The 26,571-nt window shown below is 38.1% G+C and overlaps 1 protein-coding gene and 1 long non-coding RNA gene across 3 annotated transcripts in view; one reads left to right on the forward strand and one right to left on the reverse strand.

Annotated features, from left to right (window-relative positions):
* Positions 1 to 2,346: 2,346 nt before the first annotated feature.
* cog5 (component of oligomeric golgi complex 5) overlaps positions 2,347 to 26,571 on the reverse strand; it is a 95,793-nt gene continuing 71,568 nt past the window's right edge. The window contains exons 15-22 of the mRNA XM_067426950.1: positions 23,527 to 23,637; positions 21,218 to 21,280; positions 19,024 to 19,127; positions 11,087 to 11,324; positions 9,359 to 9,435; positions 5,141 to 5,267; positions 4,703 to 4,782; positions 2,347 to 2,773 (exon numbers count right to left, since the gene is read on the reverse strand). Of these exons, the coding sequence (XP_067283051.1) occupies positions 2,662 to 2,773; positions 4,703 to 4,782; positions 5,141 to 5,267; positions 9,359 to 9,435; positions 11,087 to 11,324; positions 19,024 to 19,127; positions 21,218 to 21,280; positions 23,527 to 23,637 (912 nt within the window). The 3' untranslated portion in view covers positions 2,347 to 2,661. The remainder of the gene's footprint in view (positions 2,774 to 4,702; positions 4,783 to 5,140; positions 5,268 to 9,358; positions 9,436 to 11,086; positions 11,325 to 19,023; positions 19,128 to 21,217; positions 21,281 to 23,526; positions 23,638 to 26,571) is intronic.
* LOC137048726 (uncharacterized) lies at positions 9,420 to 11,079 on the forward strand. 2 transcript variants are annotated; one of them, XR_010899504.1, is made up of 4 exons: positions 9,420 to 9,546; positions 9,622 to 9,751; positions 10,697 to 10,777; positions 10,870 to 11,079. It is a non-coding gene; the product is annotated as an uncharacterized lncRNA (long non-coding RNA). The 2 variants fall into 2 exon arrangements; XR_010899503.1 differs by having other exon boundaries at positions 9,470 to 9,751.

Genomic DNA, 26,571 nt, shown 5'->3' on the forward strand with positions numbered 1-26,571 from the left:
TCATCCAAATATTCATATACCCCACTCAAATTCCTATTACCGAGAAGCCCATGACATGTGCACATGGTAAGATAAAAGTGTTCATTTCTATAGTCCTTAGGTTCGACACCCCATTGGACACATTTTAGTAAAGATGTTCAAAAAAACAGTAAAAGTATTGACAAAGTTAGTGACTCCTTATATTTTCTCAAACATCAGACTTCACACTATATAACGATATGCATTTTTTTCTTGGTGTTTTACAACAACAAAAAAAGCATTTTTACTGCGTATTTGTTACATACAAACTAAACTAGAAAACAAAGGAATATATAAAAATGGATCAATACCAAATATATATATATATATATATATATATATATATATATATATATATATATATATATATATATATATATATATATATATGCTTCTTTTGTGAGAGCAGCATTACATATATGTGGGCCGTGGGCGTTTACTTGTAGAATCCACACAAACGATTTTTTGAATGTGAAAACCACACGAACGTCATTAGTTGACCTCATTGGTTCATTTAAGTATACTTAAAAAAAAAAAAAGAAGCCAGTTCATGACACCTTTAAAATTGCTTTATGCAAAACAAATAAGTCTTGGGTTTGTTTGGATGTATGTTACATCTTTACTTGCATTTTTATGTCCAGTTTAGTCATTTATACGAGGCTAATACACATAATTTGTTTAATTTTTATCAGTGAGCAGTCAAGTGGATGAATCACATTTGCATGATTATGCAAAATTGTGAGAAAGATTAATGTAATTCATTTCTTTAAAGTAGTACACTTGCAAGCCCACAGACAATGCATATAATACACCATAATCTGGGATTGCGCCATGTAGGTCAGATAAAACAGTGTGAAAAAACTGTAAACTGGAGACTTACATGAGGTTTGCATGTCTCTGAAAATGGGCAAAAACGAGTTAGAGGTTTGCATGTCTGAAGATAAGCTGCAAAGGAAACGAGTTTGAGGTTTCACAGAAGTGGAAGCAGCAAGCAGGCAAGCAGGCATAAAAGATTTCAGATTGTTTTGTGGTCATTATCAAGCTTTCACCTTAAAGTATAGTTCACCCAAAAGTGAAAATTTGATGTTTATTTAACCTGTTAACTGTCACTCCCATTTTAAAAATATACATGAAAATTTACTATCCAAACTTAAATGGTTGCCATTCAAGAATGCTTTAGAATAGAATATAGACATAAGTTTGGTCTTATTTTAAAGAAGACAGTCAGCAGAGTATCGCTCAAGTTAAATCACTTCAAAATGTATAAAAAGGTTATGGAAGTTTAAATTTACTGTAAATCAAATATACTGTACTAGATATTTAATAAAAAAAATATATGTTACAAAATAATTTGTACTTTAAAATTCAATCAAAGCCATATGTCTAATAAATTTGTGTTCCAAATTTTAAGTTAATATCACAAAAATTGGAAGTTCCCATGAGATTTTGTTTAGGTGCTGTACCACAAATAGCCACCGGGTGTCATTGAAATTTCATTTTTTTTAAATGCAATTTCCTGTGTCAAATGTATATATTTTTGTGCAAATATCACAAAACAGTTTGCAGATATAGAACTGTGAGACCGAGACCTTTCCAATGATTTGTGTTTTGTTAAGATTAGAAAAGGTTTTTATTATAAAGTAGTTAAATATGAAATAAATATGAAACATGATGACGCCACTTGGGGAGGAGCCCGCTAGAATAATTTAGAGCACCGTTTCCTTATTAACCCAAGGTCCGATTTGAAAACGGGTTTGTAAGATTTCGAATGATATATAGTTTGTCAACATTAGATCAGGATAAATATAGGATATAATTGTTTTAAATATGCAGTGGCAAGTGGGCCAACCGGTGGGCCAGTGACAGTTAAGAGGTTAATTTATGAGCAAAAAAAAAAAAAAACGTCCTTAGTGAAGCGTGTTCCAGGCTTTGTATTTGAGGTAAAAAATGATATAAATACAGCCCGATTTCTCACACACTGATCGTGTTGTGTCTTAAGATATCAGTGTGTCGTCGTGAGCCACAGGGCTCTTTGTGCATGTTTTTTTGTTTTTTTTGAATGGTTACCTATTCGCATGATTATATGACATACACACAGCAACGGTTGAGTTAAAAATCTTAATTTGTGTTCTTCTGAAGAAACAAACACACCTACATGTTGGATGCACTGGGGGTCAGCAGATAAACATCACATTTTCATTTTTGGGTGAACTATCCCTTTAATATGTGCCCCTGATTTCCATTGTGATTTAAAAACCTTTCTTTAACGTAGCATTGTCATGTTGCTGTTTTCTGAAGTCTATCTGAAAAATGTGAATGAGGCGTCTGTGAAGAAGACATTGTTTATTCAGCATTTACACATTTACATAATGTGTTTAGTAATTCATTTCTTTCCCTTTGCTGCACCCAGCAAAACAAATAGCATTTTTGAATATTTATAGATTTGTTATAAACGTAGGGATTCTTATTAAAGCCAGAAGTAACCAAACAACCCATAAAGACACACATTTACATTTTTTCCACATTAATTTCTGACTGAAAACAAACAAAATGATGATAATAGTAATAAAGACTTCTTTTGGTGAGGATAAGTGATTAAATGTCTGCATTTTTTCTGACGTGACAGGGCTGTGTTTGCAGATCCTACGACACGCTTGTGGCCTTTTGCAGCAGCTGGAGCATGATGGGATACACTGGGGCAAACTCCTTCCCCTGCCTGGATCGGACAGACTGCACATATGCCTCCAACGCCCCCCTGCAACAAAGGAAAGTCACACATTTTAATTCCTTCCTTTCGCTGGTTCCACAAAAGCTGCTGTATCTTCTCCAGAGCACCAGTAGAGGATGCTGATGGTGCACTGCGAAATGATTTCCTCTGACCAGTTGCATAAACTACTTAGACCAGTCTTACAATAATATTTTACGGCAATTACATAGATTAGTCTAATTTGAATCAGAGAAGACTGATTACAATTATGAAAATATTATTTATGAATATTTGTAGATTTGTTAATAAGATTTGCATCAACTAGACGGTCTTAACATAGTGGCTATGTTTCTGTACCTGGGCCTTTGTCTGATGTGCTGACTTTTATAGTTCCCACACCTTTGTTTTTTCTATGATTAGGGATTAGTAAAGGTCATTTTATGCACTTTGCAGCACTCACAAAATGCAATTGCTTGCCAATGAACTATTTCAGAGATAACTAGAAAAAAATGTATATTAATTTAAGAAATGTTTGGTTCTTATAGGTCTGGAAATATTAAGGAATTTGAAAAGATTTCTAGTTCTATAAACAAAGTAATGAAAATTAATAAAATCCTTAAATGTCGTGGAAATATCATAGGCATTTTCATGATGAATATAAATATTTCTAGTAGGGCACATGAAGATATTAATTGCATCAACTTAATAAGAGAGAAATTGCTCTTTCTAAATGCAATCTCAAAAACATAAAAAAATGTATTATTAAAGCAGCACTTGGCTACTTTTGCTCTTGGGGTCCCCCTACAGTTTGGAAAAAATAATGTCCTCAACTACTGTCGTAAGATCTGTCATCCTACAGCAGGGGATGCCATCGCGCGTGCATTTGTTGACATGACAGTCCTGATAGCCCTGAACTAGTGATGCGCGGGTCGTCCCATAACCCGCGGACCCCGTATGTCTATTTAATGGTCGCGGGTGCGCGGCGGGTTGTAAAAATATATACAGTGGTTCGGTGTGGGCCAAATAACTTCATAAAAGTGGCGCCGCGGGTTGGTGCAGCACTAACAGTTCCCCTGAACACTGCAGGAGGAGTTCAGAGTTCTTCTGGCGGCGCGTGTGAAATCTCTTCATCCCAGGTAACGTTACAGTCAGTGGCATATGTTTCAGCAGGTCATATGAATATAATTTCATGGGTTTTATTTTTTTCAAACGCCAAATAATCACGATGCTCACGTTTACAAGCCAGCGTCATTATAGTAGCCTATAGTTAGCGTTTTCCAGAATCTATATGATACTTCAGTTCAATGTTTGAGTGGTAGCTCACCGTAACAAGCAGGACAGCATCGGTCGGGCACGCGCGTCTCCTTCAGCTCACGCCGACGAGCAAACGCTGGTCACATGTTGATCCTCGTCCTGCCTTTAATCACATCACTTTTTCGTTTCCTCTTATTGCTTTCCTCCAACAAAACCTTTTCTTTCTTATTTGTCTGTGCTGCTTCGGACATGACTATATTATCCGACGAACAAAGTTGGGCTCGCACGTCCGAATGTAAGGAAGTGTGTGTGTTGGGGGAAGTGACGTATATGCCGTAAAACAGTCGAATTTTGTAGTTCTTTTTGTTCTCGGGTTACTACCCGAAACCCGAAGTTTAAAAGTACGATTAAAAACAATCCAGACCCCATCAGGCTATGGCAGACGTGTCATTCAACCTATTGTAAGTCGATTTATCATCACAAGAGTCTTAAAAAATATATTATGAAGGTTGAAAAGTTACCTAGTGCTGCTTTAAAATTCCCTGCTATTTCCAGGTTTTCTGTGATTTTGAGAACTGTGATTCTAGTTCATTTCTAGTTTCATAAAGGGTCAAAGAGGAAAAAACTAAACGACTAACCAAGTTAAAGCAAACGAGTGCACCAGAGGATATCACTGGAAAGGTTTACTGTAAAAGCGTTGCGATTTTGAGCCATGGATCTTACCTAATAAGGGTGAGACGATCCTTCTCTGATGGGTGGTCATCCAACCATTGAGAATAGCGAGAGATCGACCACTCCGCTCTCTGTTTATAAGAAAAAGCTGTATTAGTGCAACATAAGAGCTCTACAAATCCGCCCATGCTAAAGCTATTTTAGAGAACCCTCATTTTATAAAACGGCCCAAAATATCTTCATCTGAGCACTCATAATGAAATGTGTCATTTAGCAGAAGCTTTTATCTAAAGCTGCTTACAGTAGGTCAATCACAGGGACAGTCGCGACGGGGCAGCTTGAGGTGAATTGCCCCGCTCAAGGGCATAATAAACAGGATTTGACCTCAAAAACCTCCTGCTTGCTAACACCCCAACCTAAAACCTCAATCCTTAAGGGATCTATAACCAAGAGGTTTCCATCCCTCTGCATTAGTGTGTGTGTGCGTACCTGATGTGGTGATTTGAGTTCAGCCGGGGCACGATTGAACAGGAAATGCAATATGGTGCTGTATGGAATCAAATCTCCCAGCGCTTGACTGCTAGTGATGTGCTCAGTCGTTTGGAACAGCAGTGGCCTGAAACAGAGACAGACAAATACATTCACATTCACTGCAAATCTCAAACCCGGGTGTCATTTAGAGCCTGGAATGATTGCTGAAGATTTGGCGCATATGAAAAAACGTCCAATAAAATTCCCCAAATGTTTGTGACGTGCTTAAGTGAAGCTCAAATGACGTCCTCCAGCGGGTTCATAACACAGATATCTACTCACTGTTGACAAGATGAGAATGATATTTCAGAATATCAGAAAAAAACATCCCAGTTTTAGTCAAATCTGGGTTTCATTTCTGTGCTTGGCCACAATGTAATGAGATCGTAAAGTGAAACCTACTATATTATGAGTCTCATTCTAAAAAACAGCTATTTTCATACAATGCAAGACTGTGTTGCTTTTTAATGTTTTATTTTTCACCAGACGAAATTGTATATCCGATCGATTAGGTAAGTAAAAGCTCACCTCTTCTCAACAGCTTGTGTAATGCTTGAATACAATATAACGAGACAAAGTAAAGTGCTATTTTCATAAATGGAAATATCATTCATCAGCTGAAAATCGTACATCTGATCACTTGGGTAAGTAAAAGCTTTCCTCAAGCTGCGGTAAGTAATAGCAAAGTCCCTTCAAGACAAGTCCTTTCACTCGGCAGCCATCTTGCTGCTCTCATCTCTTTGAAAGGGGAAACATCAAATTCTCCAAAACTGCCCGCCAGGCTTACGATTAAATTAATTATTTGAAATTACCAGTGAAATTCTGGTAGATTGACACTGACTGCCTCATAAAATGTGTTTCTGAACGCTTGCATCATGACAAAATACATTTTTGTATTTTGCATTTTTTAACCTGGATGAAGCTAATGCATATGCGCAATCCTAAAACTGCCTGTTTCTATAGCAACCATAGTTCTATAGCAACGTGGTGATGATTTTACTAATCAATGATTGGCTCTTTCATTTAGCAGGCGGGGCTTATTCGCCATATTTGGTGTTCAGAAGTAAACAGAGTGCACTGTCTTTCTATATATAAAGTCTTTGGTAATAGTGTAAATAAGCCAGAAATGACTAACAAGGGTGCTAAATACAGAAGCCTCTACAAGGGTTGAAAGGTATAGTGGTACTACGATTGCATAGCAGTACTAAAGCTTCAAAACACTGGCAATGCTGCTGTATTTTTTAAACTGTAATATCAATATGGTAGTACCGTAAGTAAAAAAAACAGAGTGCTGTTAGCTGCGTAGTCAATGCTGTGCAAAGTTTTCGCCTTATTGAGTGTTATCGGTGGTGTGTTATTGAGTTTTATCTGCGGTTTGTCAGGAGAAAGGGACTAAAATGTTTTTTTTAAAAACCATCTCTATTCATTCAACTGGTGTAATGGGTAATTTCCAAAACCATCTTTGCGATTGCAAATGCAATTCCTTTCATCAACATAGAAGCGTTTTAACATTATAAATTATTATTATATGCTATAATATACAAACTCTCCTCAATTCAGAGTTGTAAATTTCAAGAGATGCTCATGTATGAACAATTGTTTTAATGTATAACATTTATCAATATGACAAGCAAGTGTATTGTTTCCCAATATTGGCAAGATTGCAAATGTGATTGTTTTTTTGTTTATTTCGTTAATCAAAAAGTTCATATTGAATGACAATTTAGACACAATATTGATGTTTTTGCTCTATTTTGCCAATTAAAATAGTTCCAAACAAATTAGAACGGTTATGTCACGGGTTATGAACCTCACACGCTCCCATAGCAATGTTGCGCAAGACAGCTTTTTACCTCAACGAGAAATCTCGTCACACCCCTAATAATTACTAGTACGAACCCTGAACCTACCCCTTAACTTAACCTTAAACCATGTTGTTACCTTATATTACCCAGTACTTTCTTAGGTAAGTACACATAAGTGCACATACTGTAAAATAAAGTGCAACCAAAAATGTTAATATGCATTTATGAAAATTTGGTCCATTTTGTAGATTTGAATTATGAAATAACCAGTGACGAATCAAGACTTGTATACATGGGGTGGCCAAGGCTACTTGAGGGGGTCCATAGACCATTAAAGCATTCATAGACATGCATCAGATTTAATTTGTCAACTGCTTACATTCAGTTAAGACATAGCCGACTGTGTTTACTGTAATAGTCACTATTTTTTGGCATACCTTTATGTGTATTTGTCAATTTCGAACGCAAGATGTGCTCTCTGTGTTCATGCGGTTAAATTTGAAGCGTCACATGACGCGCAACAGACGTGTCACGGTCTCATGATGTTTAAGCTGGCAGTGCAAAACGGATCTAATCACCATACAGGCAAAAAAGTTCACTTCAAGAATTAAAAAAAGTGGCGTGTATTTTGCTCCAAGAACTGCACAAACGGAAACAAAAAAGCGCAATCTATATTAGCTTTATCTTTCAAAAAACACAGACTTTGCTGAAAAATGTCTGTAGCCTACACACTCTTCCAGCCTGAGTGAAGTCATTATACATTAAAAAACAAATGCAGGATTTTGAACAACTCAGCGCTTATGCGTGACCCCTGTCTGTTTGGCAACTAACATTAATACTCTCTTAATATTTAACGTAAATAGCCTACATGAACAATGTGCTGTACTGCTGCATGTCACAATAAATTTATAGGAGGTTTTTTTTTTTTTTATAGGAGGTTTTTACGACCCCTTGGTCTTGGAAATATAATGGAAATATCGATCTAAATTATGGGGTGGCACCCAGGGTGGCCAGTCGGATGTCAGGGGTGTCCAGTGCCAACCTCCACCCCTGGAAATAATACAATACTGCATCGTAAGATATGTTTATGGTGTTGTGACAACCCAAGCCTCTACAATAGCAAGTGATGCTTCCATTGTAAAAATCTTTTTCATGTGCAGCATAAGTCAACATGAATGGTCACAAGAGTCATGAATACCTTCATGAATCAACTCCAATAACATGCATTTCTAGAGGGTAAATATGTCCCCATACTGTATTAGTCAGGGGCTATATTTAATCTAAATATGTCCCCATACTGTATTAGTCAGGGGCTATATTTAATCTAAATATGTCCCCATACTGTATTAGTCAGGGGCTATATTTAATCAAAAAAGTCTATAAATATGGAAAAGAAAACATTATTTACAATTTGAACAATTTCTAGGAACCCCTCAGTCCAGTTCGATACTTTCATCACTTCCCATCTGCAGTGCCTTAATATTGTGATCAAAACCAGACAAATATCTCCATATTAATAAGTATATCTCTCTACTTTAGGGCTCTCTTGTAATAACATCTTTCCCCAGTGGATGTCAGACATCATTTTGCATGCTTATGCACACGCACATTGAGTGAAATAAAGTTGCTGTAGTGGAGAATCTGGCCTTGCTCATGAGGGATCCAGGCACAGCAGCTGCTCTCAGAGCTGGCATAGATGGCAGCGGTTTAATTTGATTAGCTGTCCTGTGAGACCTCACTGGTGTTTATTAGACTGCCTGGAGGAGGTACAGAGAATGCACGACGCCTGAATCAAATCTGTCAGTAAATTTCGAAACCTTTGTAACATGAGACTTCCTCTAAGTCCAAAAAAGCATTTCTTGATACTAAACATTAACGCATCACTGTCACATTTACACACAAAGAACGAAAAGATGTTTCAATGGCGGAGCAAGTTATTATATCCTGATGAAAGATTACAAAAGAAAACTTCTTATTTGGAATAACATTCACTAATCAAGACCAAGACCGTGGAGCTGTTATGAGTCAAACAAAGGAGCAATGTAAGGTGAGCATTAGAGTATATCCAGACGGATAATTTGACACTGACTTCTCCTCAGCTAATCAGATGAGCATCTCCATTAATAACCTTCCTTTCTCTCTCTCTCACCGTTAATTAACAGCAATTTTCAGAGGGAAGACTCCAGGCGACCTCTTCGCCTCAGTGGGGGAGGACAAGAACAAAGGCTACCACGAATTGAGAGGGTTTGTGTGAGAAATACACACAAAAGAATCACTCGGCGAGTGTGTGACATCAAGAGCTGTGCGCAGTCAGTCGAGAAGAGGAAGATGAAGTCACCAGACATCATCCAGATTGTAAATAAAGACTCACCTGAAAGATCGCAGGAGACGGTATGCCTTCCCCAAGTCTGACACCCGTCTGCAGAGAGGAGCCACGGCCAACTCCATCTGTAACACACACATGGGATGTTCACTCACAGATGCAGACGGATTCAATGCCTTCTACATAGACACAAGAATTTGACAGTCAAACATGGTGCCAACCTGATGCAACTAAAGGTGCCATATATATTTGATTTGAAAGCTACAGTGAATTTTTCAGTGAATAAATGCTTAAGTTTAGCTCTCTCACAGAAAGCTAATGACATCAGAAGAATTCAAGACATTATTTTGGAGCTTGACAGCCCCATGTCCCGTACACATTTTGTGTTCTTAGAGATGAACGAAAGTTGGCTACAGATCTGAAACAACATGAGGTTTAAAGGTAAATTATTTGGTCTAAAGGCACAAAATATGACGCGTGCCGGCAAAAAACAGTCGGAATGTGTATGGGAGACTTATGAACTACAGCCAAAACAAGTGAAAAAATTAAGGTTTCCACAAAAATTGTTCATTAAGCCCCCTCCTCTAGCAATCTCAGTGCTCCAAATAGCAATTAAACATCTTAAAGTATCTTTATTTGGATGTTTTCTGAGAGGAGTACCTTTCCTTTGTCCATGAAAAAATGCTGTCAACACAAGTTTGGTATAGTTTAAAGCATATAATTCCAACTTTGTGAACATTCATAGCAAATTCTCGATGGCATTAGTCATGCTAATGTAAACAAAACGATCTTACTCGCGCTAACTGACAGAGCCAAAGAGTGCAAACGAAGTCGCCTCAGACAGACGAAGTCGCGAACGATACGGATATACACATACAGAATTACTGTATTTTTAAAATATCTATCTTGGCGAGTATTCACACAAAACATCTGTTATGTCTTAAGTGTATGTTTGATTAACTGTTGGGAAAAACATCTGATGTGTAACATTATATTAGATCCGTGCTGTACAGTAAGTCTTAATATATAGACAATTTTCATTAATGTTAATCAAACATTTGTGGTATCATGGGGGAAAAAAGTTGAATATATATATTTTCCCATAGATATTTGGTTTTGACTGTGTGCGCCAAATCTGGTTATTACCAGGAATTTTGTTTTGGAAACTCGATTTTTCTCAATATTTACTTTGCTTACACTTTCGACTTCAAACAGGTGACTCCAAAAAAATCATACATAAACCATGTAAAGGTTTTATAATAGAGAATGTGTTTGTGTCATTTTTGCCCATTGCGACTAATTTTGCCAGCAAAGGTCACATATATTTGATTTGAGAGATAGTGATTTTTCAGTGAATAAATGCTCACATTTTGTTCTGCTTCTCAGAAAGCTAACACATGCTCCAGAAGGACAGCCAGAGTTCCCACATACTTTGTTTCATGGACGAAAAACGAAATACGCGCATGAGTGAGTAAAAAATTATTTAACGGCACCACATATCTGTTTTTAGAGCGAATTTTCAGTGTATGAATACTTAAATGTTGTTCTGTTTCTCACAGAAAACTAAACAATTGTATGACATTTGGAAGCTTAACAGCCCAAGTTCCCCTTTACTTTGTTTCATGGGTGAAAGAAAGTTGGGAACGAATTTGAAACAACACAAAGGTGTGCAAATATTAAATTTTCACTTTTGAATAAAACCCAGCACCAAAGAAGGAGGACCCCTAGATTAAGAAAGAGAGAAGAATGAGGAAGGCTGACCCTAATTTTCCTCACCTGAGCAAAGTCGGCCGCCAACCTCATCTTCCCGCCTTCTCCGAGCGGACGCAAGATGCTGGCATGGCGGATGAAAAGGGTGATGGCACGCTGGGCGATGTTCTCCGTACTGTCGTAGAGGAAGTCCAGACACTGAAGTGGACGGAAGTAGTCATTCATCACACGTGCAATGAAGCCCTGCAGCTCACGCATGTACAGCGAGCATGGCACGTCCGGACGACCAACCACTGGTAAAGGACTGATGCACACATACACAAACAAAAGAGTAGTGTACTGAAATCCTGTAATATGAGCATAGACCACAGCTACAAGCAACACCATTGATTTCTTGTCACATAATCAATATCATAAATGTGTAGCTACTGGAACTGCTGAAATACACAATGTCTGAAATGGAAGGTCGTGTTAATGCCTTTTAGCAAGTAACAATCAGGTTACCTGATGTTTTTCCTAACACACATAAGAAGCCATATCTGGTGAATCTCAATAACGTTCCAGCTCAAAACCTTTTACTTTACAAAAAAAGCTTTTAAAATTGATATGTTAGGATAAAGTAAACCCATTATTGTCATGCTTTAACTAAGCACAACTCATTTTCATTACCTAAATGTGTTTGCGTCAAGTTTTAAAAAAACGTTTTATGATTATAACTACTGTATTAGAGTAGTTATTATAGAGTAGTATAAAGTAGTTACGTGTCTATTTACTATTTCAATACAAATGCTATAATAGAATGATTGTTTTTAATTAAAATCAGCATGCATTGAAGGCAGTACAACAAATACAGCCACAATGTAGAATATAGATATGTCTTAAGCACTATTTACACGGGATTAGTATTATCTAGGGACCTCTGTGATTTAGAAATTACTCCCCCACATCTGAGTTTTGCGTGGTGCATTCGCACGGGATAAGCAAAGCCTGTGATTTTACCCAAGTTTACTGACTTCTCCCGGATATGATGTCAAGACTTCGTTATATAGCTGTATGAAATCATAAACAGGCATCAATATCGTTTTGATTAATTTCGTTCAGTTAGCGAACAGACGCCATGAACTGAGCTCAGACCAGCGGCAGGAATCAGATTTAATTTATCACGAGTAAGAAGCTGACAATATAACCTACGGCGGAAGATTCAGTTTCAAAACTAAATGTAAAAGCGCCTATTTAAACGATTTAAACAAGCTTGTCATTGTACTGTTCTGTTCTGTTTTTCATTAAGAACAGTATTGATGTTAATATTAAACACACCATTCAATCAGTTTACTCCCAAATTGATACTCAATCTAAAGTGAAAGTATAATCCGTGTGGGCGCGGCTGCACGGGAATTCATAAAGGTGCGCATTATGAATGCAGACTTTATTCTTCGCGAAAGATAAAGATAGAAATGCTCACAGGAAGAAAAAAACGTGCAAAAATTATAGACTATCCGCCTAATCCCTGCCAAATCACAGAGATGTCGATTCGCACGGGACTACTATTATCACAGGACCTCGGTGTTCGGCGAAATATGGTAGTTAATTTGCGGGGGAATTTTTACTTTACAAATTACAGACATGGCCGATTCGCACGGGATTAAGATCACAGACATTCTCTGCAATTATTACAAATCACCAGATGTCCCTAGATAATTCTAGTCCCGTGCGAATGGGGCTTTAGACATTGCTTTTGTAACATTCATTCTTTTAGTTCATCTCTAGAAATGAAAAACTCTTTTGAGCATCTGCCACTGACAGGGTGAGGGTGTTTCTGGACAAAGCCATCTCTACAGCATGTTTATTTCTCTGCCGTCTTCCCTCAGGAGTGCCTGGCAGCAGGGACAGAAATAAAACAAGTCCACCAAGCCTGACTCCAGTGGCCCTGAGGGGACGAGAGATGTGGACAAAAGCAAGCCGCGCTGAATTACAGGGGTGGCGGTTTAAATGTTATCAAACGCTGGCCCATCACTCTCTGTTGTATTCGCTGGACCACCCAGATCAACAAATGAGAGAAAGAGCATGAGACAACAAGAGATGAATGCATAAGAGAGTCCTTTATAACACATGTACATCCACACAGCATGAGGATTTTCTGTTGAACTCGCACTCTCATGCCATCTTTCAGCTTGACACAATTAACTATATGAAGATTAGTAAAGCTTAGGCCGGGGACACACTGCAAGCGTGCCGTGAGCGTCTCGGCTGCGTGGCGTGTCCGTTTTTATTTCAGCTCCCATGTTAACCGGTTAGAGCTTGCATACTGCCTGCGTCACACGCGTGGCTCACGCGCGGTCCGAGCCGCGCGGAAAACGCGTGCATGCTTCAAATAGAAGAGACGCCTATTTTTCACGCGACACGCGCGCGTGTTCGAAGCGTTTCTAGGCAAAATAGCATAGGAAAAGATGTTTATATGCCATTTTGACACGAATACATATTAATAAATGACATTTTCATGTTTGAAAGTCTGTAGGTTAACATAAATGCAGATATAGGCCTAATTGCAATAATAAAAAACGGCATAATTATCGATTTTAAAATATTAAACCTGTCAATACAGAACGAAATATTCTGTAGCCTATTTTGCCGTCAATACCATAGAGATATGGTCAATAGGCTACTGCCGACGTTGTCTTTGCTGTATCAATAGGCAATATATTTATATTTAACATGAAGTATAGGGCTTCCCTGTACATTAATAGCAGCAGCAGCGCCTCGTCAGACACGCTTCTGGTGTGCAAAGACGGAGAAAATGCCAGGCAGCCGCCTCGCGGCTGACACGCAACAGAAACGCCATGCTTGCAGTGTGTCTCCAGCCTTAGAGACTGATCATGAAGAAATAGTCAAATTGAAGCAAAACTAGTATTAAATCGTGTTATTGTAGCATTGCTATACCTAAATTAAAAAATGCTAGCAGTGCTACCATATTTGAAATATGACAACAGCACAGTCTTGCTTTAAGTAACAATTTATGTTGAAATATGGTGAGCTGAGAGAGACCTGATCACAGAACTGCCCTCAACAAGATTAAATAGGGCCCACAATCCCAAATGGCATGTTAGTGTTTGAGAAAAAGCCCACAAGGGGAGAACACAATCTTTGTACAATCATAAATCCCAATTTTGACATCTCTCATTTGTTTTGTGTGATATTTTGAAATGAAAAAGTAAAACCGGACTGTTAGGTTTCTCACTTTTCAGCTGCCGGTTAGACTACTATGTACTACTTTACTAACTTGTTGATCAGTTTGTGAGGGAACTACAGAAAGTCGATTAAAAGATGAGAATTGTATAAAAAAAAAAAAAAAATTAAATCAGCCAATGATTTACTCATCCTCAGGTCATCCTAGGTGTATATAACATTCTTCTTTCAGACGAATACAATCAGTTATATTAAAAAAGTCCTGGCTAATCCAAGTTTATAATTTATAATGGCAATTGTTGTTTTGTTTTTGAAGTCCATAAAAGTGCATCTATCCCTCCTATAATATTTTTCTTACACAAACGCATCGCTTCAGAAGGTATTTATTAACCCCCGGAGGCGTGTGGAGCAGTTATATGATGGATATATGCACTTTTATGGACTTCATAAACGAGATAACCATTCACTGCCATTATAAAGCTTAGATTAGCCAGGACTTTTTTAATATAACTGATTGTATTCGTCTGAAAGAAGAATGTCACATACACCAAGGATGACTTGAGGGTGAGCAAATCATGGGCTAATTTACATTTTTAAATTAACCAACTTAATTGTAAATTTAAAATAAATAAATAAATAAATAAATAACGCTGCATGATATAGCTTAGTGCAATTATCAAATCAAAGCCTGCAATTTAAATAACTATAGTGTGACGTTCTGAGTGTTTCAGAGTAAAGCATGCAACCTTTAATTTTAACTATCAAATATTAACGTATTTTACAGTACAATTGTAATTTACAACAGTAATGTATTTCTGTCTTTATGTTTATAGAATTAAAACATACTACTACTCAGTGCTACACTCTAAAAAATGCTGGGTTACAAACAACCCAAGCTGGGTGGAAAATGGACAAACCTAGCGGTTTAGTTAAAAGTTTGCCCGACCTGCTGGGTAGTTTTATTTAACCCAACTATTGTTTAATAATTACTAAATGGCTGGCTTAAAATTAACCCAAAAATCAGACACATAATTACTAGGAGGCAACAAAAGCAATTAAAAGTGAACATTTATTAATAAGCAATTTAATAAATGTTTATTGTTTAATTATTAAACATATTAAAAAATGTTTTAATTTATTAATACTTGTTAATTTCCAACATAATTTGGGTTCATTTTAAGCAAAGCAATAGTCATTTTTAAACAATAGTTGAGATAAATTAAAGTACCCAGCATGTTGGGCGAACACTTTACCTAACTGCTGGGTTAAAACAACCCATTCACTGGGTTAAAAAAAAAAAAAACGATTGCTGGGTTTGTCCATTTTCAAACCAACTTTGGTTGTTTTTAACCCAGCATTTTCCTGAATGTTTTTTCAAAAGCCCCCAATCTTTCAGGTTTGTTGTCAAAATATAGTTGTTCGATACATATCTCTACTAACATATTCAACGGTTCAATACCGCTTTCCCACAGTATCCATACACAGATACCGGCGGCGCTTTCTCGCTCTTCTCTCCAATAGCCACGCCTCCTGTCACTCACTCGGCACAAAGGCAGACCAGGCACTCAGACTCTTTCATCCGGTTCAATGGTTTTTATGATGTAATATTACTCAACTTTAGCACATTTGTCAGCTAAAACATTCTGTGTTTCTCATTAATGACCTTGTGCCGCCACTGTTTCATAATGAAATTTAAAATATAGCCTAACATAAAAGGTCTCTAGCATTGTATTTTGCCAACGAACTAAAATCAAAACTGTGACAAGGATTTGTGCCTTTATAAAACAGCAAAGGACAGTGGTTTAATTAAGACAGTCTGTTTATGCTGCGTGCTTTGCTCACGTTATCTGGTGTTTTTCTCCTAAATAAAATCTCAACGGCTTATCTTTTGTAAATAAAGAAATTAGGATGAAAGTATTGTAATTTCCCTATACTGTAGTGTTAAATATACTTTATTTTACGTGCTTTTTTTCCACAATATATGGATTTTACTGTCAATTATATAAATTCAATTATATCAATTATTATATTATTGTAATAACTGTATAATCACAGCTAAAAAGATCTTTGAGTCCTCTTTAATGTCCAGGTACAAGAGTGAATGCTTTTTCTTTGATCAATTTGCACACTAAATGGGTTAAAGCGCTTAATTTTGAGCTCTCAAAGTGCACCAGATTGATGCCTTTAACCCTAAAAATGTACAACATTTTCTTAAGGGGGATCCGAACCCCTCTAGAGGGACAGAGGTTGCAAGATAAATACTATTTCCTTATGTGTGTTCAATCAATGCTGTTGCTTATACATGATCAATTTGTGACAGTGACATAGATCCCCTTATATAATTCTTACATAACTTCTAATCATGAGAAAATGTAATTTGTTTTTCAAGCAGGTCGCTGCCCAACAGAGGTTATGCCGTACATTTAAGGGCTAGATTTAGTTTGACAAGCAATATGTGTATATAGATGTGTATATAGTGTATATAAATAAAACCTTTTTATTTTATTACTGATCCACTTTTAGTCACTTTTTCGGTACACTTGCATAACAACTTGCATACATTGTTATATATTGTGTCTCTCTCTGATTTTTCAGAGCTAATCTACGACTGCTGTGAGAAGCAACTTGGGAATAATGGCTCTTTCTGCAGTCAAAATCAGTTAGGCCTATTTTGGGATGTCGATGGACCGGAAAATGTACTCATATGATAAAAGTAGGAGGCCTCATGATAATCTGCTCATTTGTTTATCCAATCCATTTTGAAAGTCTTTGTTTGCTGAAAAATGAACATATGATTTGACTGAATAAATACTCTGTTTTGTTTGGAGCTCACTTTGTAGCTCTCCGAGGTATGTTTCGGTTGTAAGAGAGACTACTCTGAATTTCGATTTTCAGAAATGCGGTCGAGTACTCGAACGCGACAGTGATGATCGATCATTAAAACGATGATCACCCTGACTTTAAAAAATATATTTGTATATTTCTCAGATTGGTTATTGCGGGATTTTGGACGGTAACTGAGGTCTGATTGGTTAGTGTTAGACAGCGTGCCTGCCAGACCGCGAAATAAAGTGAAACTGAAGCGCTGATGCCTGGAAGCACTGTGAATGATCATGAAATGCAGTGCAAAATGTGCAGCACCAATCTGTCATATACACAGCATTATAACAAGAACACTATTGTAATAAAATGTTGTATTCTCTGTGCTTTAGTTCCCCGTGTATCAGCTGTTAAAGGAAATCCACGAGCTTGCATCATGCAGTTCATGTGCGCATCCACATCCTTTTCCACAGATGCATGTTGTAAAATTACTTGATTATATGTTGTCTATATCTGATTAATCTCATATAGGACACGTTTGATTGAGTTTAATAACCAGCTAGCAAAGAGCTGCCGTTATATCAGCTGGTGTTCATTCTCTAAATGCGAACAGCCTGACATTATTGACTGGGTTATTTGAGACCGTCATATTCTTTTTAGATAGGCTATTTCTTTTTCAAAATTATTGATGATATTAATAATGCAGCAGTGCTACTCATTTTTTAACAGTCGATGTGTTTTAAAGTTGTTTCTCATGGATTTGAAAACGCGCAGTGATGCTGTGATCACTTTTGATCATGAAAAATAAAATGATGTGCAGCGCCCATCTGTCATACATAGGATTATAATGAGAACAAGATTATAGTGTTGTAAATGATCTGTGGTTTCATTGCCCGTGTATTAGCGTTGTTAAGGGAAGAGCGCATTCAACATGAGTTTCCCTTTCAAGCCTGTAAAACACTAGCATGATCAAGTTCACGTGCGTCCTTTTAGGCAGATGTAAATTGTAATAGGCATATATATTTGGTTCAGTTTATTAATTCTCTAACAAAGCTCTGCAGGGTGGTGTATTCACAGTTTCAGCTCAAATACAATGCCCGATATCATTGACTGGGTTATTTGAGATGGTTATTTAGTTACTTTTTTGTTTTTTGTAAGACATTTATGCATCATAATCTAGCAGTTGTTTTTCACGCCTCTTGTGCAGTAGAAAATACAGAGCAGACTCCCCAGACCAATGTTCAATCTTAAATTGAGCTTGGTCTGGTGATAGCCAGACAATTGGCTACGTTGTTTCATTCTAGCGTGGTTTAGAAAGCCTGAAGGGAGACTCAGCTCTTTTTGGACCAGTTCTCATTAATATTCAATGAGCTAAGCTGCTTGACTCTGATTGGCTAACAGATAGCCAATAAGAGCCTGGCAATCAGCATCCTTTACCCAGCACAACAACAAGAGAAACTTTGTTTACTATCGTCTGAAATCGCTGCAGAAATGGCTTCTTCAGGTATATTCCAATATATATATACACACACACACACACATTATATATATATATGATGTTGCTGTATACGAAAACTGTCACTTAGCTAGGCAAATTATGTGGGTGCGGTCTCAATTGGGCAAACTCTTGAATAGTAATCAGCTCAAGCAACAGCACGTCACACTGACCAGCTTTTGTAAATGGCCTGATTTCTTTTCAGTGGCTAGAGCTGATCGAGGAGGTAGCAATTTGATTTAACATTTAAGACACAAACACATAAGGACCTAACATATTTAAAAAAAAATACTAGTAAAAAGGTTGTGTGGCAGGGCACCTTTACATTTAAATTAAAAAACAAACTGGACATCAATGAGGTTGCTTAACAACAGTGTACCATACAGCATAGCACTGTTTATCTTTGATTAGTTTCGCATGTATGTTTTTGAAATGCATGCAATTTATGCAGTATATACTGTGCTGAATGCACAAAGCAGTAACAGTGTGTTTGTTGCTTGCTTACCCAGAGAAATCCTCCTGGTGCATAGTAATGAGTATTGCTTCGACGGAGTCAGTAACAGAACTCAGCAGGGGCTGAACAGCACTACTCATCAGAGCCTGAACCGACTGCAAAAGACACAAACAAGTTAACTAAGGAATATGAATGAAACAACAAGAGATAGATTATCCATGACAATAGGCAGAAGTTATTGAACGTGTGTGAAAGAGTTTCTTTTGAAGGTCACTGGTTTGTGTAGTATTTCCTCCTAACACCTGCTCTCCATCCTCCCATGTGATTGCCTGACATTTGCTGATGGGACATCAGTCTGACCATCGCGTGTGTCACGGCAGCTGGCCTCCCTCATCCTAGGCTCTTATCAGACTCATCTCTGAGCGACATCAATGCAAACCCAATAGGTCTCTCTGACCAAATAGGCCCGGTCAGCGGCAAAATCCCCTGCAAGCAGGAGATAAAGAGCAAATCTCTGCAGCACATCTCTTCCTCCTAAACTCCTTCACAACAAAGTAGTGATAGTCACATACTCAGCAGATTTAGCTTTCCTGCCATTCTCTTCCCAACTGGAGCTATTGGTGCTTCGTTCCATTCTGGTTTGGAATAGATATAGGCCCCGTCCATACGAAGCCAGAGCTTTCCCAATCCGATCTTTTTTTCCTCGTTTCAAGAAATATCTTTGTCCACACGAAATAACCGAAACAGACTCAAAACTGCCACAGAAATACACTTAAAACTGCCACAGAGAAGAAGAGTTGTGGCTAGAAGGGTATAGCAGTTGTAGGAGGTGAGGCAAAATATCACGATAAAATAACAATAAATACATTTGCTACTTAACAGATGTGTTTTATTAACGTCTACACCTACCACAACCCTAAACCTACCCTTACAACAATGCAAATACGGTAATTAAATGACGCGATATTGATGTGCGCATGCCCAGTGCCGGTAGTTATATCCCTTAACTCTTTCACCATGCCGGACGTAGTGTGATGACTTCACCGTTTCGCAAAATGTATACGGATTGGCTGTACACACGAAAATGTAAGATTGCCGTTTTCAGATTTATCCACTCTGGGACCCAGTTTCAGAAAATATCGGATTCATGCTTCCAAAACGCCAGATCCGTGTGGACGAAATGCTGATACGGTACAAAATGTATACGTATACAGATAAACGCGCCTCGGTGTGGACGGGGCCATAAAGACAGCAGTTTTTAGTGTGATGTGGTGAGGAATTGGGATGAGTAGAAATGTGTAGGATGATGTCCTGTCCTAAATAGCACCCTCATTCCAATGCAAGTCAGTCCAATTTCATTTGGGACAAGTCTTTGTCTAGTAGTACCGTGCTCGTTCCAATGGGGCAAGGGGACGCTCTGATAACCATGATTTCATGGACTTCATGGGTCATGTGCAAATGAAGGCCATTTGGTACAGGCCAGGGTTTTTTAGATTAGTAGGAATGCCCTACATGGGAGGAAAGTGGATGCCCAACTCTGAAGAGAGCGGGTGGTAAAGTGTGGTAGTGTGTTTTCACCTTGGACTGTTGTGTTTACACTTAAAGATCAGGGGTTATAGCTGGCAGGTTTCGTTAAAAGAGATAAAAGAAAAGAGAATGACCAGTTTACTCATCTGATAGCCAATTTACCTCAGGGGAGAGACCGATGAATTCAGAGCGGCTCAATGTTTACCCAATTACCTTCCGAAACCACCTTCGGTCTCTGTGTGTGTTTGTGTGCGGCCGCAGCATTTCTATCAAAATTCTCACCCTTTGTTCACTGTCTCATACACTCACCTCTTAATCCCCATCTACCACAGATGCACAAACAAACACTCAAAGCTTAATGGTGCATCAAGCACCCCGTCTGCATAAATAGTTCTGAAAAGCACTGTAAAATGAATATTGTGAATATAGAGGACATTACCTGTGAAAGGCTGGTGCTGGTTGTTTTCATGGGTTTTGCGTATATGTCATGTCATGTGATTCCCATGTACCCCATGTGATTATGCTCCCATGTGCTTTTGTTTTTCTATTGCGTCAAGTTCCCATTGGCCTATTGTGTTCATAGCCCTCGTGTTAAATGTTTCTGGGTCTAGATTTGGGTCTATGTGAGTTTCATGTCCATTCCACGCCATACCAAACCTAGTCAAGTTTATGTCTAGTGATGTTAGTACCAGGTGTAAATGGGATTTTATTGTTTTACCTGTAAAGATGCTGTGAGCGATTGCTCTGCTGCTGGAGGAAACGTTCCCAGTCCAGATATAACCTTAAAAAAAAAGTCAGAAATCATCCACGTTTAGAGCCCTTAAAACATAATTCCTGTCTTTACTCACAGTTCAGGCCCTGAATAAATAATCCCACTGAAACAAACGGCCTCACTTTTCACAAGTAAAACTTTGATCACCTCCAGTTTAAATATTTAATCATAGAGTAATCTCTTTTTATTACCTTATTAATCACATAGCCAAGGAAAAAGATTTGGCTTCTGCTGTCATGTTTTTTTTAATGGGGTAGACCGGGAACTACATCATCTGGTGCTAAAAAAGCCACTTGTGAAATATCACCACTCATATTGTACAGATATGACTGGTGATGAGTCTGCAGTTTCCCCAAGACTCTCTCCTGAGGAAAGACTTGAGTAAGGCACTGCAGCCATATGTTCTGTGTAGACAGGTGGACTGTGTCCTGCACAGAGGCGTTTTATAATACTGCAGGACTCTATAATAACTTCAGTCAGCCCGTCTTATATTTGAAGTTTTCTTTGGCATGGAGTAGTGATTTCATGCATCTTGCTGAGTGAGTTCTTATCAACATCTGTTAATAAAACATAGCTTTGGGAAGCACATACTGGCAAAACATCTATTAAATCCCCAAATGCCATTAGAGCTAAAAGCACAAAAAGAGATGTTTTGGAGAATGTCCAGAGAGCTCTTTAGACCCCACTTAAGTAGTTTTTAGGTCTTGTGAACTATATTTCAAAGCGTTATGAAAGCTATATCAGCTTTGTATGAGGAAATGTTTGATCTTCCCATTTGCAACACCTGTCAAATGTCTTCTGGAGCTGTGCATATTCAAATATGTTGAAATATAGCACACAAGTCTGAATACTTCTGATTTTTTTTTTTTTTGTAGAACCGTATTGTTCCGAATATAAGACTTCTTGAAAATACATCTGAAAAAATGGAGTCGTCTCATATTCTGCTTCAAAACTTGTACATGTCAATAACACATCCTCAATAATAGGAAGCGTAAAACAAGTGTTCTGCCCAGGACTGATAAACGCGAATAACTCACAACTCTCATTATGCAACCAGGAAATATAGTGTGATAGGACCCTATTTTAATGATCGGAGCATATGGTCTGAAGCACATGGTGAAGATTCATTTAAGACGTGTCCGATTCTACTTTTGCTAGTTTAACGACGGAAAAAAACTGTCGGTACGCATGTTCCAAAAGGGTTGTAATTAGTCTTTTAATGAGTCATGGGTATGTTTTGGGTGTAACATGGAATAAACCAATCAGAGTCTCATCTACCATTCCCTTTAAAAGGTTTGTGTGCTGCTGCGCGCCCCAGTGTGTGAAATAAGCAGAGTGTATGCACGTTGTGCTTCCGCCTATAGGCGCATATTACTAATGCACCCTTTAAATAACACACAAAAATACTGTGCTTTTGACTTCAGACCAGGTTTTTGCTGGTCAATGGTGCAGTCATTTCCATTTGCCTCAAAATAGTGTGCTTCTGAACACACCTGGTAAAAACCAGCACACCCATAGGAGAACAGATGAGCGCCAGTGCATTTGCTATTTAAACAACGTAGCGCCGGATGTGAAAATGAAAACTGCGTCCAGCTGAAACTAGCTAAAAACCCTTTCATTGCACCAGGTGTATGATTGGGCCAAAAGGGTTTATTTCTGAATGTGATTATTGGTAAATTTTTGCCAGTATTTACACTGTAAAAAAAGTCTTAAAAAATAGGGCACAATGTACTGTATAAATATAAAGGAATTTTCCATATTGCTTTTTTTTTTTTTTACAGCTGTTTTACCTGTATTTTGATTTACACATTGCATTAGTTTGTGTTTTAAGGGTCAACAGAAATTTCCATAAAATTACTGGATAATGTACTGGCAGGTACTTTTTTTTACAGTGTACCACTTTAAATACAGAAATAAATACATGTATATATGAAAAAAGTGCAATATTAAAATTATTTTCCAATAAAGTATTTTCTTTAAAAGACAAGGTTTGGTCTTCAAAAAGCATTTTCCCAAAAGGTATATTTGGAAATGGGGAGGGTCGTCTTATGTTATATGTTATATATTATACAGTATAGTACTACAATGGATTTTTGCAGCTTGAACATCCTACCCCATTCCCTTTGATTGAATCATCCACAGAATGTTTCATGTAAGAAAAGAAAGTCATATGGGCTTGCTTTCCAATCCTGCATTACAGAGTGAACTAAACCTATAATAACCATAGTGTCTTGAATGAGAGGCGGCGTTCTTACTTTAGCCACAGCTTGCTGCAGGCGGAAAAGAGAGTTCACCACATTAATGTTTCTCCTTTGGGCTTCTGTCAGGGGTCCGATCACCTGACTGGCGTCCCCCTGCGTACACAGCTGAGAGAAAGACAGAAGAAAGAAGTAAGGGAGAATGTAGAGGGATTACACAATATTATGCTTCACAACCAAAGACTTGAGTAAATAATCAAGGAGTCGACATCAAAAGCGAGGCGACCGCAGGCTACCACTAATTTCCCCAGATGTCCCAGTGTTCGTCTGAGGTCAGAAGCGATTCGCTCAGTGGTGGCACAGCGGTCAACATGCTGAGACACAGGCGTCACCATGGAGCTCAGACAGCAGAAGCAGGTGGCATTGTGGGTAGGAGGGCGAGCAACAGGGAGAGAGAAAAGAAGAAGGATTTGCCCTGCTTAGTGCCACACCACGAGAACTAACAAGCAGAGGGTTGTCTTAGTCACGAGTGGACCGCCACACACAAACACATATTCGTGCTGCACTGCTGCCTCCTGACATAAACAAACAGCCGCTACAGACAAAACAACTCAAAGTCGAAATCGTAAGAACAGCAGAACAGCCTCCAAGACATCACAACTCTCATCAAAGGTTGGGGGACTGGGGAAATAAAATTGGGGAGAAAAAAATATCACACATCGTCTGCGATGAAAAACGACATAGGATGGTGGCAGCGGGGATACCATGGCAACGGTCTAAAAATGGAAAGGCAACAGTTAATTAACGTTTCCCGTGGCAGGTGTGGAGATGCCAAGTGAGGTGCAGTAACACTAGGCTTGATTCTAGGTGGGTTGCTCCTTCACACCTGATGTTAAATAAAGCGTCGCCTCCGGTGCATATCTGCAGGCCAATAAAGTAATGAACCATTCTGAGATTAAGTGCTGCGGGACCCTATGTCTGCCTGAAGACCCAAAACATCATACCTCTGTAATCCTCAGAGAAGAGCACCGTTGTCAAATATTTCCCCTATAGCTAAACAAGATTACAGGAAGCTACTTTAAAACCGTAGCTTGCAGAGTTACTAGCTATTTTAAGCTAAGCTAAAATAGTTGAACTACAGCCAGTTCCGTTTTTGACACACACAAAAAAAAAGTAGGCTACACTAAGCACTATTAAGCTAAAAATAAAATGTTCAGTCAAAAATAAAAATTCTGTCATTAATTGCTCGCCTCCTGTAAGACCTTCGCTCATCTTCAAAACACAAATTAAGCTATTTTGATGAAATCCGAGAGCTTTCTGACCCCTCAATAGACAGCAATTTCATTAACACTTTCAAGGTCCAGAAAAGTTGGAAAGACATTGTTAAAATAGGCCATGTGACTTCAGTGGTTCAACCTCAATGTTATGAAGCGACGAGAATACATTTTGTGCGCAAAACCCTCTAAAATAACGACTTTATCTCTTCTCGTCTGTACGGTTACCTACGTTGTTGACTTAATAAATACAGTGCAGTGTTTTCAAAGAGCCAATGGTGAGCCGCACACCTCAGAAGTAGGCATGTGATGGTATCAAATTTTCATGTTGCAATTAATCGCTGAAGCTTTTATCACGGTATACGGTATCACAATATTGAAATAAGTTGCAAAAAAAAGTGTTTTCATACTATAACAGGTTAATAAAATTTTCTTATGACAAAAATAACCGAACATTTAAATACAATAAAGCAATACACAAAAATGTATAAGGTAAACAAATGTTTCAAACCGATTAAAGTGCAAAATAATTATAAAGAACAATAGGTAGGCTAATACTTTACAACAAGATCTCACTAGTAGTTAATGTTAGGTAATGGATTAACTAACATTAACAAAGAGCACAGCTACATCGTTACAAAGTTATTATTCTTTGATAATGTCAGTTAAAAATACAACTGTTAATGTTAGCGCAGGTACATTTAATAATACAGTAATACAACTATTGATTTTAATAATGTGTTATTAAAATGTTGAATTTGAACTAAGATTAATAAATGCTTTAGAAGTATTTTTCATTGTCAGTTTGTTAACTAATGAATTAACTAATGTTAAATAATGGACCCTAATTGTAAAGTGTGTGGCTGAACAATAAACAATCTGAACATATTCAAACAATATCTAGGGCATTTAGTCTAGATTAAAATATAAAATGTTTACATTTGAAAATAAATAGCCGTCAGTCTTTAAAGGTGCACTATGCAACTTTCCGTCGACTGGAGGGCGCCTATTCAAAACAAATGCGTAGTTTGATGACGCCAAGTTTGAGCGCAGTATCTTGGGACATGTGGTCTACCCAAGGGGGTAATCTAGCACTCGGAAAGCGTTCCACCCATAGGGGCGGCCATTGCTAAGCAAGCCATCACCTGCTGTTAGCATCCCATTGACTCCCATTCATTTTTGAGTCACTTTGACAGTGAATAACTTTACATCTGAGACGTTTAAAGACTCCATTTCTCCATTGTTATTTATAAAGAAACACGACAATGCATAAAAGGCTCCATTTCCTTGTATCTTACACTATCGCCCCGTAGAAGCTGTTTTTGTAAAAATAGGCTAACGATTGCGTCATAACCAACGCGACCCTGTCGCACAGTTGAGAAATTACCGTATAGACCTGAGGAGACGCTCAGAAACAATATTTTACTGTCTATGAGACAGTCGGGGGGACGTGGAGACAAAGTCCGATAAAGTCAAGGGAGAAGAATGGAGAGAAGCCCAGAGTGAGCCAAAAGCAACGGGAGAAAATATTTAAACAACGTGATTCAGATTTTACTTTCCACAACTACTAGAAGACCTACAGCTGTCAGACAGGAGGCTCACGTCACATCTACGTCCTCAAGCTCAGTCTGAGCCTGCGCATTTTGCTCAGCCATCAGGAAGTGAGTGCTACTAATTTACCTCACTTTCCGCCGTTGAAGTCTATGGGAACGCTCTGTCCATTTCTTTTACAGTCTATGGGTCTACCCATACAGCCTGGTGGAAAATAGGACTTGGGCAGAAATCATGTTCATGGATGCGGTTATTAACGTTACTGTAGTGTAGAGTA

Source organism: Pseudorasbora parva, chromosome 20 (assembly GCF_024679245.1).
Source record: "Pseudorasbora parva isolate DD20220531a chromosome 20, ASM2467924v1, whole genome shotgun sequence".
NCBI classification, from domain to species: Eukaryota; Metazoa; Chordata; class Actinopteri; order Cypriniformes; family Gobionidae; genus Pseudorasbora; species Pseudorasbora parva.